The sequence below is a fragment of the Sparus aurata genome, chromosome 17 (assembly GCF_900880675.1).
Source record: "Sparus aurata chromosome 17, fSpaAur1.1, whole genome shotgun sequence".
NCBI lineage: Eukaryota > Metazoa > Chordata > Actinopteri > Spariformes > Sparidae > Sparus > Sparus aurata.
Window position 1 is genome coordinate 37,929,095 of NC_044203.1, and position 14,055 is coordinate 37,943,149.

At 43.7% G+C, this 14,055-nt stretch overlaps 2 protein-coding genes across 2 annotated transcripts; one reads left to right on the forward strand and one right to left on the reverse strand.

Moving 5' to 3' along the window:
* Positions 1-231: 231 nt before the first annotated feature.
* LOC115567219 (CKLF-like MARVEL transmembrane domain-containing protein 6) lies at positions 232-13,692 on the reverse strand. The gene is made up of 5 exons (XM_030393583.1): positions 13,553-13,692; positions 12,442-12,562; positions 7,951-8,127; positions 3,291-3,389; positions 232-3,139 (listed from the first exon to the last, which is right to left on the reverse strand). The coding sequence occupies exons 2-5, from the start codon at positions 12,553-12,555 to the stop codon at positions 2,972-2,974; spliced, it is 558 nt and encodes a 185-aa protein (XP_030249443.1). The 5' UTR covers positions 12,556-12,562; positions 13,553-13,692; the 3' UTR covers positions 232-2,971.
* LOC115567218 (THAP domain-containing protein 7-like) lies at positions 4,327-6,961 on the forward strand. The gene is made up of 3 exons (XM_030393581.1): positions 4,327-4,837; positions 5,308-5,972; positions 6,352-6,961. The coding sequence occupies exons 1-2, from the start codon at positions 4,478-4,480 to the stop codon at positions 5,659-5,661; spliced, it is 714 nt and encodes a 237-aa protein (XP_030249441.1). The 5' UTR covers positions 4,327-4,477; the 3' UTR covers positions 5,662-5,972; positions 6,352-6,961.
* Positions 13,693-14,055: the final 363 nt, after the last annotated feature.

Here is a 14,055-nt window from a genome sequence, read left to right on the forward strand (position 1 = left end):
GCTAACCTGCTAAACGTAGCTTGTTTGTTAAAGTGGCGTTGTAAACGTTATAATTAGCTCGATGTTAGGCCACAGTACAGCTGACCTCATGTACCGACAGGACGGAGAGAAGCTGCTTCACTCACTCACCTCAATAAACAGGTAGAAGCTGAGAAGATGGCGGCGACAGTAAAACTCCATCACAGTCAACAGGACGAACTGCAGCAGTTCATTAAAATATATTCAGAACTGTTATTTCTTGAAAATCTGTTTATTAAATGACAGAAATACAATAATCATCTCAGATATGAAAATGCAGCATGTGAATTCTTCACTGTACTTTCATGCAGTAATTTAAATTTTACATGTTTGGATAGAAAGCTCATTTATTACTCAGACACACGAGTATCATGGAAATATATGTTACAAAAATAAACGTGACTTGGTTCTGAACATGAAGGTTAATCAGGCTGATATCAAAACATTCCTGGATTGTCTGAATGAATAAGGAAACATTATTCATCAACTGTTCCAGTGTATTCAATGATTAATCAAGAATATATAGTATGATTGTAAAATGCAGGATATAAAATGTACATGTATGGCTAAAGTGAAATTAATGATAAAGGACTGAAGTTGACCCTGGAAACATTCTGCTGGTTCTGTTCAGTTCTGTGAAACTCGTCTCAACAGGTTTATATTTGACAACTGCACATCAGTTTCACCTTTGTGATCATTTCACTCTCATCTCCTGAAGTCGAAACATGTTCTTGTCAAAATAACGTGAAAGAACAAATTAAGTTTCATCTTTAAACATTTGGAACAAATTAAAACACCCACACAGAACAGATGACAGCTGGTTGTATTTGTGTTGAACTTGCAGTCCGCTTCATTTTCTGGGCATAAAAATTAAAAACATCTATAAAGATGTTTAAATGTGACGGAGACAGGAAGCCACTGTGTGTGTGTCGGTGTGTGTGTGTGTGTGTGTCCGGAGATCAACTGGAAATTACACCCAAAATATTAAAGGAATATTTCACCTCATTTTAAAAAGACCCAAAACGAGGTGAGGCACAGGCGGGTCAGTGAGGAGGGTTCTGGTTCTCCACATGTTGGTGCTGTTGGTCTTAATATAGTAAATAACCCATCAATAACTCCTTTATGATCCGACATTTAACATTTGGTTACAGACTTCAGTTCTTCATTCATTAGGGGGAAATCATGAACTTTGAACAAATTCATATTTTTGGGTCGTAATTAACTCAACAATGCTCGAGCAAAGAATTCCTTTAAATTATTGAGATCAATAACCATGAAATCAGATAAATCCAGACAATCCTGTCCTGTAAAATGACTGAGAGTCTAATCTGAGAGTCTTTATATTTGACAAACATAAAAGCACAATTTCCTCCATAAAACAGTCGATTATAAAATATGAAGTGATTAAGACGAGTGTTGAAATCAGCAGAATATAAAACAGAGTTTGGTGAACAGAAGGAAAACAAACTGTCAGTGTGACGATCAGATGAACTGAACACAAAACCTCTAAAATACAATTCTAAAAAAGTTGAAAAATATAAAACAATATGAAAACACACATCATACACACGAGAGGCGTTGCCGGAACTTTGTCAGGTTGGACTGTCGGCCATGTTTACCCGCCTTAACGCGGTCAACGAGGGGCTTCTGGCAAAGGCTCATGGGAAAGATTTGGCAAAGTGTGTGTGCTGAATGTTTGGTGAAAAACAAACTCACTCAACGAAGAAGAAGACATCTGATTGGACGTGTGAGTTCAGCAGAATGTCTGTGAGCTGACAGTTCTATTGATCGGTATTCTATTGATTACTGATCATTTATTATCACAACAAGCTGCACAGCTGGACGAGTCACAGCTGGACGAGTCACAGCTGGACGAGTCACAGCTGGACGAGTCACAGCTGGACGAGTCACAGCTGGACAAAACTAATTGTAGCCAATCAGATTTGAGGGTCGATGTGTCCAGCAGCAGTCGATCAGCTCCACCTGCTGGACACATCATGACTCTCTGTAGAATTACATAAAACTAGATTTCTATAATTAGAAACAATCTGAAATAAAAACAGTGAAACTTCATCACGTCTAATCAAAGACTCATTTCTCTGCTGCTGTTTGAAGCCGACGGTCACATCGTCCAGTATAAACACATTTTCTCTGTTGAGTGGAGTTTTCATTCACACTTCAGCACAAACTTTCATTTTACCTTCATGAGGCGTCTGACCAGTGAAATAAACAACCACGCTGACCTCCATCAGTGTGACTGCTCAGTGATTGTTTCTTTTTTGTGTGAAATATTGCAAAATTTGCCTCCTCAGGTCACAAAAACTCTTTAACGAGACCATTGGATGAGGACAAATAAAAGAAAACTAACATTATTGTTGCACAATAATGTTAGTTTTCCTTCTCTGAGCCCTCAGGTTTATTCTGGAGCCCGTGTGCTGTTTAAAGCTTTTAATTTTCACTCAATTTAGGGAATTCATTTACACAACATTTGATTTGTATCATCAAATAAGACAAAATTACTCCTTAAAATTCTGGATATTCGAGAAAAGAGAAAATCAATATACTGAACTCGTTAAATCATTTAAAAAAATAATAAAAATAAACGGCAGAAGATTTAGTGGTTCTGTGGTTTTAGTGTCTCTGCTCTTCTTTTTACATTTACAATTTCTTTAAATCAGGCACAGAACCAGAACCAGAACTCACCTGCTGGTCTCATAGTGTCACACACTGATGGACGCTCTGCACTGTGATCCAGTCGTTATTGAAACATTGATTATATTGACAGTCACAGCTCAGAGCGTCCTCAGTGGTGGAATAAAAACAGGCGTTATACCTGATGTCAGGTCAGCTGTCGCTCACTGAAGCTCCGCCTCCTGTCGTCATGTTAAAGGAATAGTGCGAAAAGTAATATCTGACCTCCGTAGAAAACGCACACATGATCAAACATACAGACTTATTGTGTCGGCGGGTTGAGTTTCTCTTCCTCTGGCTGAGCCGGACCCACCGCCGGGCCGCCGTTACTGGCCTCAGGCTTCCCGTCTTTCTTAAAGGGGAACCCCTGCGTCTTCACAAACATGATGAGGTCAACGGCAAACAGCACCGTCGCAAAGAAACCAAACACCTGCAGGAGGAGAAGACGAGCACATGAACAATCTGAGAGGAAGTTAAGGGAGGTGACTTTAACCATCGAGGAGGAAGAGGAGGGAGTTAATGAAGAAGACGAGGACGTATTAAAAGACAGGAGTGTCAGTGGAGTTCGTCTGTTTTCTTACCACAGCAATGTTCTCGTAAGCCGAGCCGCTGTGGTCTGAAGCAAACACGATGGAGGCGATGAGGAACAACACAGCGATGACACCGGTGTACACAAAGTCCTGCAGAGGAGGAGGAGAAGAAGAAGAACTCAGGACGTTGTCTCGGGTTTACTGCGTGGAAACACACCTGTCACACTTTACCAGTTTAGAAGTTAGAGATAGAGACTTTATTTGTCATTGTACAAAAATACATGAAATTTCAGGAGCACTCAAGTACTGGGCTCCAAATGTTTAAATAAAGTTTATGTAAAAGAAGTCCATGATGAGTTATTTTGGTGTTGAGTGTGAGTTTGTTCTCATGATAAGATTCCACTCTTATAAAGCTACAGCTGACTGCTGATTGGCTTAGCTTAGCATAAAGACTGGGAGGGGGGGGACAGTTAGCCCGGCTCGGCCCAGAGTTCTAAAAGGTCCAAAACACGTTAGATCTTGTTTGTTTAATATTAAAATTGTCCGTCCATAAAACAGCAAGTTGTGATTTTTACATTTTGGCTTCTTTTACATATTTTTCTCTTCAGAAAAGTATTTTCAACTCACTGGAAAAACTATTTTGATTATTTGTGTTGATGTTTAAAGTACTCAACAGTGAAGTAAAGCTATGGTGTTAATATTGATTGATTGATTGATTGATTGCTGATAATTTATGACTCTGGTAAACGTCAAAGTCACTCATAAGAATAGTACTCCAGTAAAGTATCTGACAGTTAAATATCAAAAAGTACAAGTCAAAGTGAATGATATGTGTATACAGTGTATAGTATGGGTGGGCTGATGAGTCATTGTGCTCATTATCAGATATTCAGCACAGAATTGGTTGTTTTTTATTATTTCTATTGTTATCTGCACATTAACTTCTAACTGAAGATTTCAAATAAATAGGAAGTATGAAAACTCCAACTTGTACTCGAGTAAATGTACTTCGTTACATGTGATCATGTGATAACAGCTGTCTGCCTGCAGGTGGCAGCACTGCGCCGCAGCACCTGCAGCCTGCCGGGAATTCATTCGTAGAAGAAGAAAAACGGCGCATGCTAGCTGCGTGCTAACATGCTAGTTCCGCTGCCGTGGCCATGAAACAACAGTCGTCGGTGATTAACGGCTCGTTTTAACGTTTCCCGGCCGGTTTTTGTCCGCTCGCCGCGGTGACGATGCCGTGGAGGTGCTGTGTTCCCGGATGTAAAGGCTACGACGAGGCCAAGTCGATGGGGGTCGTGTTCCACGGGTTACCGACCCGGGACCCGCCGCGCTGCCGGACCTGGCTCCGAGCGATCCAGAACCCCAGACTGCACGAAAACATCCCGGTGTCCAAGTACAGCGGGGTGCGAGTGTGCAGCCTCCACTTCAGACCCGAAGACTACGAGGAGGACTTCAAGGCGAAGATACTCAACATCCCGCCCAAACCGATGCTGAAGAGCGGCGCGGTGCCGTCAGTGTTCCCCGGGAGACCGCACGGAGAGCCGGGCAGCACCGGGACATCTCCGCCCGCTCCGAAGAGAAGCAGAACACAGGTAGAGCTCCACTGAGTGAGCTGTGTTCACTCTGGCTGTGCTTTATGCCGCTGTTTGGGTCGGTACCAACACATTAACCTGTTCATTTAAACACGACCAGCTCACTAACTGAGTTACAGGATGCAGCGGAGCGGGCCCTCCATGTGACGTCACCATCAGTTAATACGATCATTAACTCTATCGTCATTAAACACATGTGACGTAGTGTTGGTATGTTGTCATCAGTAGGACATGCAGGGTTCTGAAAACAGATTTTTATCATGTTGGTTAAAAAGGTGCAAAGACTCAGAAGTAGCTTCCTGTCAGAATCAGCTGATCCACAGAGGATCAGGTAGATCAGCTGGCAGTGCAGCTATAGTGGTTCTGACTCATTTGTTCAGACTTCACCTCGACCCTCCCGCCTGTTGTCAGAGGAACTGCAGATCAGAACACATGACCCGGGCCTGACTGTCTGCTTGTTTCGTTCACAGCCGGCTGGTGGAGCTGCAGGAAGCTCCTCACAGACGCCTCCTGCAGCAGCAGCGTCCGATGAAAGCTTCTGCATCGTGGTGTCGGTCGACCCGCTGGACGACAGCTTCCACTCGGAACCAGAGTTCACCTCCATAATCTCCGATGAGTCTGATGAAGACATGGACAAGGACTGTACGATTGTTTACAACCAGAACCTGATGGAGCTGTTCAGGACGTGTCAGACGTGTGGACAGCCCATCGTGGAGAAGGAGGTGTTCCACTCGGGCGCACAGATGAGGGTGAAGTGGAGCTGTGATGGAGGACACTCTGGTACCTGGAAGTCTTCTCCTCACCTGAGAGACGTGCGTCCATGAAACTCACCTGCTGCTTCTTTTCACTGGACTGACATTTATACAGACGTATTTAAACACTGAGGTGCAGACGCTGCCTGTCACCTGCTCCCAAACGGTCCAGACTGGTGCTGGTCCGTGGTGTCCTTGTTCCAACACTTAGTTGAGACCCGGGTCACTGACGCTGGTGACGGCTGGGATGCTGTGGAGCCAATCTGCTTCATAAGAGGACTCCTGAGCTGGACTCACAGCTGATGTGGTCCCAACACACAGCGGCCCGTCAACAACAACCTTCCTGACATGAAACACCAGTGCAACACCCGGCGCACACTGAGGTCAGTATACTGGGTCCCTGCAGGCGCTGGAAACACCTGCAGTCACCTGAAACTTAACGTGCTGTTGAACCAGCTTTCAGTTTCATGTCTAACTGCATTACTTTGATATTAGATGGTTTTATAAAAGACAGAAACAGACAGGAAGCAGCTGCCGCCAAAATAAAGTCAAGTAGAATCTGATCGCTGTTTGTTTGTTGATAGTAATCAATTATTTCTGTACATTTAAACTTTCATATTTAAATTAATTTCACATCGTGTTTCATCAAACCTGCAAAGTGTGTTTTTATGATGCTTCAGATTATTAAATGTGCTGCACAGGAAAAGTTTCAAATATTGATCAGTGATGATGATCCAGTCTGTCTGTGTGTTCTCTTTGTAGGTGACCCGCTTTCAAAAGATCCAACAAGTGTGAGAACGGACCGCTGCACACGTCAGAACCGCTGCACACAGCAGAACCGCTGCACACGGCAGAACCGCTGCACACGGACAGTTTGGACTGTTGTGAATGTCACAAACTTTCAGCATGTTTGAAGAAAACTTTTCTACTTTCACAAAGTATTTTTGTAAAACACATTGAGGTGAAAAACTGAATGTGTTGTATTATTGAACCATGATCAGTTCATCCTGTATGAAACTTTATGAATGTTGTTTGTCGACATCGTCTCTCAATACTCGACATTTAAGTGATCTGAAAATCATGACTCATAATTTAAAAGCATTTGAGCAGAACGAGCCGTCAGCAGCTGTGTTTCTATGAAGAGTTTAAGATTTAGACATTTTATGGAAACGGCAAAACTCAAATAAACCTCTTCTAAGTTTGTTCACTGGCTTGAGGTGGTTGTTGTCTTGAATCAGAGTTAAAGTGTTTGACAGAAACAGATTTGCTGAATAAACTGATCAGCTGTTTTCTCTGTCGTCTGCGGACAACACGCCACATGGTTGATGTTAGCTGACATGCAAGAACGATTAAAACCTGCCTGTCGACTCATTCTGGTCTCTAGTTTGTCTCTGTTTCCTTCTGCAGCCTGAGCCGCTCCGTCCTCTGACCAGGTTACACTTTCAGTTCATTCTCTCAGAACAGACACCAGATTCACTATTTGACATTTTTTGCAAACTTTCTAAAGTTCTCTTGAAACTCGCTGCCCGCTTTATGGAAACATGGCTACTGTTCCCACAGACGAATATTAATATATGAATATTGATTAATATCTATAATATCTATTAATCTGTTTATTATTGTTCAGTCCCTAAAATGTCGATCAGTGTTTCGTCCTCCACTCAAACATTGTCAGTTCGTTCTCACAGAGGAGGAAAGAAACCAGATTTAACAAGCTGACATCAGAATGAAGACTGTTTTCCTTAAAAAACATTCAAACTGATCAATAAATAATAATAATCATAATAATAATAATAATTGGTGATCAAATTCTTTCTCCTCTGGTATCTTAGTGGATCTATAGACATTTATTCTGGAGGGACATCAGAGATAATGACGTCCTCAGGAAGTGATGTCACACTGAATGATATTAATCTGTAAACCGCTGAGAAACTGAAACACAATCGCCTCCATTAGAGCTGAAACACTGTTTTTACCCTTAAATAAAGAAAAATGTTGGTGACTTTAAAGCTGCTGATTGGTTGTTAATGTGATCTTTTAACCGTCAGAAAGTTGAACAGCGTCTGTTTATGATTGATTCATTATTTCAGTAAAATTGTAAAATTATATATATTCTGAAAAGAGATTTAAAGTTTAATGATTAATTAAGAATATCATGTAGCAGATTAATGGATGATGAAAATAATCATCTGTTGCTGGACAGGCAGGTGAGCTGTTTCATCCTGTTTCCAGTCTTTATGCTAAGCTAAGCTAAGCTAATCAGCTGCAGCTGTATGTTGAGACATGAGAGCAGAGTCAGTGTGAACATGTGACCCTCAGAGAGGAAGAAGGAGAGTTAAAGCTGTTCAGGTGAGCTCTTACCAGGCTGGGCCAGCAGGTGATGCCCACCCGGGTGTGCAGGACGGTGGAGAGGAGGATGAGGAGCAGCAGGGTGAAGAGGAAGGCCGTGCAGCTGACGAACTCAAAGAAGTAGAGAGAGGAGCAGTTGACGCAGCTGCTGACCACCTCCTCCAGGATGAAGGCCACGAAGGAGAACAGCTGACGGAGACACAGACGTCAGATTATCAGCGTGTTTCAGTCCGACGGGTCAGAACTCATTAATGAGAACATCCAGGAAACACCCACACAGCCAGCTGATGCTCACAGACAACATGCACATCATCACCTGTTCAACTCAGCACGTGACCAAGACCGTCCATATATGGACTCACCTGACTCAGCACAGGTGAGTCCCAACATACATTATTACTCATAATAGACAACATGAGTCCAGTGGCTGCATGTTGAAGACGTCACACAAATTCCAAGTGAGGAAGTCAAAGAAAGAGTAAAAGTAAAAATGAACCCTGTGCAGACTGGTGTGTGTGTGTGTGTGTGTGTGTGTGTGTGTGTGTGTGTGTGTGTGTGTGTATGTGTGTGTGTGTGTGTGTGTGGGGGACCAGTATGCTCTCAGTGGGAGTTGCTGACTCAGGGACTGTAGTGGGCGTGTCTGGACCGCACTGAGCTGAGTCAACAGGAAGAGGAAGGAGCAGCCGGCCCACCCCCACCCTGGAACATTTAATGGTACGATCCAACAGAGAACACAGCAGCGGTCTGGACCTTAAATCCAGTTATTAAAAGGCTGAAAAACTGATATTTCAAGAAAACTCTGCTATCACAATGTCTGATCCCAGTTGTAGTAAAGTAATGTAACTACTCAGAGTAACTGTAACTGAACCCTGGACGTCTTCACTTGAAGGCTGAAGTTCATCGCTTTGTATTAAATCTTATGTTTAATGAACCGTCTGACTTCAGGCCGACACGTCTCCACCCTCTGCTGCTCTGCACAGTGTAACTAAGTACAGTACAAGTACCTCTAACTGGGACTACTCCACTACACCTCAGAGGAAATCTTAGTCCTTTTACTCCACATACAACAGCTTTAGTTACAAGTGACTTTACTGTGTCAAAGTACCAAGAATCATCCTTCAAAATCGTCTCAATATCGACATATTTAGTCAAAAATATTGTAATTTGATTTGTGGAGATGTGTGATTATCCAGTTGAATGTGTTGTGAGTGTGTTGTGACGTCACGTCTCTCAGCCCTGTGAATAGTATTCAGTGTAACACTTCAGTATTTTGTTGTTGTGGTGGTTGAATAACGCTGCAGGACTTCTGCTTCCTGTCTCAGACTGAAGCAGGAGCACGACGGCCCAGACCAGAGCTGAAGGAGGCTGAAGAGCTGCAGAGATCTGATGCTTCATCACTTTGTCACGTTCAGACGTGTGGAGCGTTAAACACACGAGAAACACACATGTAGTTTGTGTTTTCTCCGTCTGTGCTGTGGTGAAGCTCTAGACGGTGTTTGTCTCTGCTCTGGGTTTTACAGTCAGAATACTGTGTTTAAAACTGAATGTCAGCTCGTAAAAAAGTCTTTGTTTCCTTCAGACGGAGACAAACCCTGAACCACAGAGCTAAAATAAGATCAGCTGACATCACGCTGCTCTTATAAACACTGGAGCTGCAGAGCAGCCGGCTGAAAACATTTAGGATCCATTTCTCCTCTGGAGAACACGGAGCTGCACACGGTGTCCAGCACCTGCAGCACACAGTGTCCAACACCTGCAGCGCACAGTGTCCAACACCTGCAGCGCACAGTGTCCAACACCTGCAGCGCACAGTGTCCAGCACCTGCAGCACACAGTGTCCAACACCTGCAGCGCACAGTGTCCAACACCTGCAGCGCACAGTGTCCAGCACCTGCAGCACACAGTGTCCAACACCTGCAGCGCACAGTGTCCAACACCTGCAGCGCACAGTGTCCAGCACCTGCAGCGCACAGCGTCCAGCACCTGCAGCACCTGCAGCACACAGTGTCCTGCACCTGCAGCACACAGTGTCCTGCACCTGCAGCACACAGTGTCCGGCACCTGCAGCACACAGTGTCCAGCACCTGCAGCACACAGTGTCCGGCACCTGCAGCACCTGCAGCACACAGTGTCCAGCACCTGCAGCACACAGTGTCCTGCACCTGCAGCACACAGTGTCCGGCACCTGCAGCACCTGCAGCACACAGTGTCCGGCACCTGCAGCACCTGCAGCACACAGTGTCCAGCACCTGCAGCACCTGCAGCACACAGTGTCCGGCACCTGCAGCACCTGCAGCACACAGTGTCCAGCACCTGCAGCACCTGCAGCACACAGTGTCCAGCACCTGCAGCACACAGTGTCCAGCACCTGCAGCACCTGCAGCACACAGTGTCCGGCACCTGCAGCAGGCCAGTGTTGAATGTCTTGTCAACACCTGACCCACCAACATGGACTCAACATGTTGGTGTTAATGTGAAGCTCCTGAGTCACACGGCTGGTCCGCTTCAAAACAACAGAGGAGGAAACAGCACCAGATCCTACATGTCCCATTAATTGATTTGTTTTATGAGCTCATTTCTCTTTTCAGGACGAAGCAGAGCAGCAAAGTTTGAGGCCGAGACATGAGGACGAGGAGCGATCCACACGGAGGACTTTATAATATTCAGTCATAGTTCAGAGAGCAGGAGCATTAACGACTACTGCCACTCAACTGATCCAGAGACGTTCAGACGTAACGCTCACACATCAGAGGCCTCAGCAGGACGTTTCAGAGTCGTCCAGCACATCCTCTTTCTGTCCCACACTCCGCAGCCGGCGGCCTGCAGGCCGGATGCAGCTCGTCCTGCCGACTGTTAACTGTTGCAACAGCCGAGGGTCAGCTGGTCTGAGATCTGCCAACGAAGCTCTGCAGCACTTTCACTTCCCAAAGTGCAGCTTCCTGAAGAGCCGCTGCAGTCACACAGGGGTCACACACACACACACACACACACACACACACACACACACACACACACACACACACACACACACACACACACACACACACACTAACCAGCTCTGTATAAACTGACAAGGTTTAAATCTGTGTTTCATTTAAAGAAACGTGGTGAAACAGTGAATGAGTGATTCTTTGTTTCCTCGTGTTTGTCTGATAAACGTCTTCACTGGATCAACGAGCTGCAGGCAGGAAGTCAGACGGAGACGGACATGATGATGTTTGAGGCTGAGAACTTAACCCTGCCAATGTCCAGTTTAATCCTCTTCAGCTGTGTGATAATTTAATAATAATAATAATGTGATCATCGTCTTTGTGACATCTGGATTTATTTGGATCAGACTGATATTAAAAATAAAGATTAGCTGGAACCATAAAATGAACTTTATTATTTCAAAAACAATGAACTTTTTTTGAAAACAGGTTCATTAATTAAAGAACTAACAAACGATCTCTGTTGTGTGTTTTATATCTGAGCTTTGGACAGAACCAGACGAGTGAAGACTCTTTAAAGATCATTCGATGTAATTAAATAAATGATCTCCAGATGAACTAAAGCTCAGATGATCATCAGCTGCAGCTCAGCCTTCAGTCACCACGGTGATGACGGGGATGGAAACACGACGTCCTGCACTGAGACTTCATCCTCTCTAATCGCCTCTCACATTCTCCTCAGTTTGTGTTTGTTAAACTTTTGCAGAAAATACAAATAACATTTTGTTTTGCTGCGTTTCTCTGCAGCTGCTACAGGAGTGTTTGTTCTGGTCTGAGATCAGTTCTTCTGCAGCCTCTCAGCTGGTTTACTGCTTTAACAAAGTTTCCTGAGGAACATTCAGCGGAATATCAAATGTGTTTCTGACGTTTCCCCTGTGATTACTCACAACAGCACTCTGTTAACAGACCACACACTGGGAGCTGTGGTTTCCTCCTGTTAGCAGGTCTGAGGCCGGTCTGACTGCTCTCAGATCAGTCGGCTTGTATTTTGTGTATAAACCAGGTTCACACTCATCTGTCCTGTGTTTCGTGTTTCTGAGAGCATCGACCTGCAGATGTGTAAACCACATTCATCATCGGATGAGACTGCAGTGTTTTCCACAGATTAGACTTTGATGCATTTGTTTTTTGCAGTGTTGTAAAGAAGAAGTCTCACTTGAGTAAAAACACAGATATGTTGTTAAAATATTACTTTGGTAAAAGTGAAAGTCAACTGTACGATTATTGCTCAAGTAAAAGTCTTTAAGTATCTGATGTTAAACGTGCTTCAGCATCAGATCTACAAGTGAATGATACATTTATTTAAATGTTTGATTTTCAACATGTTTGTGATACTTTGGCTCTGATGCAGAAACCTGCTGGTGACATCACAGCAGCGCCGTCCACCATTACTACAGTCAGCGTGTCTTCATGATGAGCTCAGACTCTCACTGGTTACCTGTGACTGTACAAACAACAGGGCGATGTTGTGTTGGCGCAGCGGTCTGAAACACTTCAGGACGTTTGAACTCACCACTTCAACAACTTTGATCCCAAAGCGGATTTTATCCAGATTGTCTGATGGCACCATGAACCAGGAGTCTTTTGGGTTCGGCGCCGTCGTTGGGGAGTAAACTTGACTCGCCATGATGAAGCTGCAGAGAGACACCAGAGTTAGTCTGACAGAATCACACCGACACTGGACAGAAGAACCAGCAGCAGCACCAGCTCCAGACCAGGTCAGCCTCAGGAGCAGAATTACAACATTATTGCGAAACATTGCAAATATATGCAAAAATCACCTGCAAAAATTCAAAGTGATTACTAATGCAATAATATAGTTTCCACTTGTATTCTTATTTAGACCTTTTCACTATTAACTGACATGACAGCAGCAGCAGTACATGAACACTGCTGTCACGTCCTGCAGGACACTGACGCTGTGAGTGTCTGTTAACGGCTGCGTGACATTAAAGACTCAGAGTGAAAGTGAAACCGAGCAGACAGGTGAGTCCAGGTGAGTGAGTGAACTCAAACACTGATCAGAGATATTTATACAGGTAAATAAACTGACTTACATCCTGTGGACCTTCTGTCACCAGATGGTCTCTGACACGCCTCTGTCATCTCTTGAAACACCGGACTTCATTTAAAGTTTAGTTATTTAATGATTACGAGCTCACAGACGGACACAGAACCACTGCAGGACGGGACTGGAAGCCTTCCCGTAAACAGATGTGTGTTCTAGTGAATTCGGCATATGCTTTATCTAACATTCCGCAGTTTATTATACGAATATCTCATCTTTTATAAGTCACTTCAAACACTTTCCGCTGTACATCTTGCTGGAAAATCGTCAAAGGAAATATGACGAGAACAACTCTGACAGATGAGCTGATGTTTACTCACCTAACCCTCTGTAGGAAACATAAACAGGCTTCATGCCGTGTTTCCTTCACAGAAACATCTTTTTCTAAATTGACTGGATTTTGAATGGAGGTTGGTGTGGTGCTTTCCTCCGCAGGAAGGAGCAAACGGACGTGTTGGCTGTTTGGCCTAAAATCTGCTAAACTTTCCCGCTGAAACAGGAAGTTAGTCTGCAGGTAAAAGATAATAAAAGTTGGATGTTTCAGGAACAAACTCACCGCTCAGGTTTCTTACAGGTCGATGAAAAGTAAAGTGTCCAGTTGTGAAGTTAAACTTCAACTTGTCTTTTTGTTTCTCCTCTGCCGAGCTGACTTTAGGCCAACTTCCGCGTTTATTCTGTCGCTTTATTCTGTCAAGGCAGCCGGAAGGACTGCAGCTTCCGGCTCAAACCTTCAAATTAAAATGAAAAGAGTTTCATGTACAAAGAAAGAAAGAAAGAAAGCTTTAGTATATACTGAGTTATAAAAGGTAACCGTCTGATCGCCAGTAAACACAGGTACATCTCAAAAAATTAGAATATCATGAAAAAGTTGGGTATTTTTTGTCATTCATTTCAGAAAGTGAAAACCAAACATTATAAAGATTCATATCACATAGAGTGAAATATTTCAAGCCTTTATTTCTTGGAATTTTGATGATTATGGCTTACAGCTAATGAAAACCCAAAATTCAGTGTTTGAATATTACATAAAACGAATAAAAAAAAGGATATTTTAAACAG

What these genes read in the sequence shown, in the direction of transcription:
- LOC115567218 (XM_030393581.1), top strand. Translation starts at nt 4,478, where the DNA reads ATGCCGTGGAGGTGCTGTGTTCCCGGATGTAAAGGCTACGACGAGGCC. An exon ending in CGAAGAGAAGCAGAACACAG is followed by an intron (nt 4,838 to 5,307) that starts GTAGAGCTCCAC and finishes TTTCGTTCACAG; the next exon opens with CCGGCTGGTGGAGCTGCAGG.
- LOC115567219 (XM_030393583.1), bottom strand. Translation starts at nt 12,555, where the DNA reads ATGGCGAGTCAAGTTTACTCCCCAACGACGGCGCCGAACCCAAAAGAC. An exon ending in GGATCAAAGTTGTTGAAGTG is followed by an intron (nt 8,128 to 12,441) that starts GTGAGTTCAAAC and finishes TGTCTCCGTCAG; the next exon opens with CTGTTCTCCTTCGTGGCCTT. An exon ending in CTTACGAGAACATTGCTGTG is followed by an intron (nt 3,140 to 3,290) that starts GTAAGAAAACAG and finishes CTCCTCCTGCAG; the next exon opens with GTGTTTGGTTTCTTTGCGAC.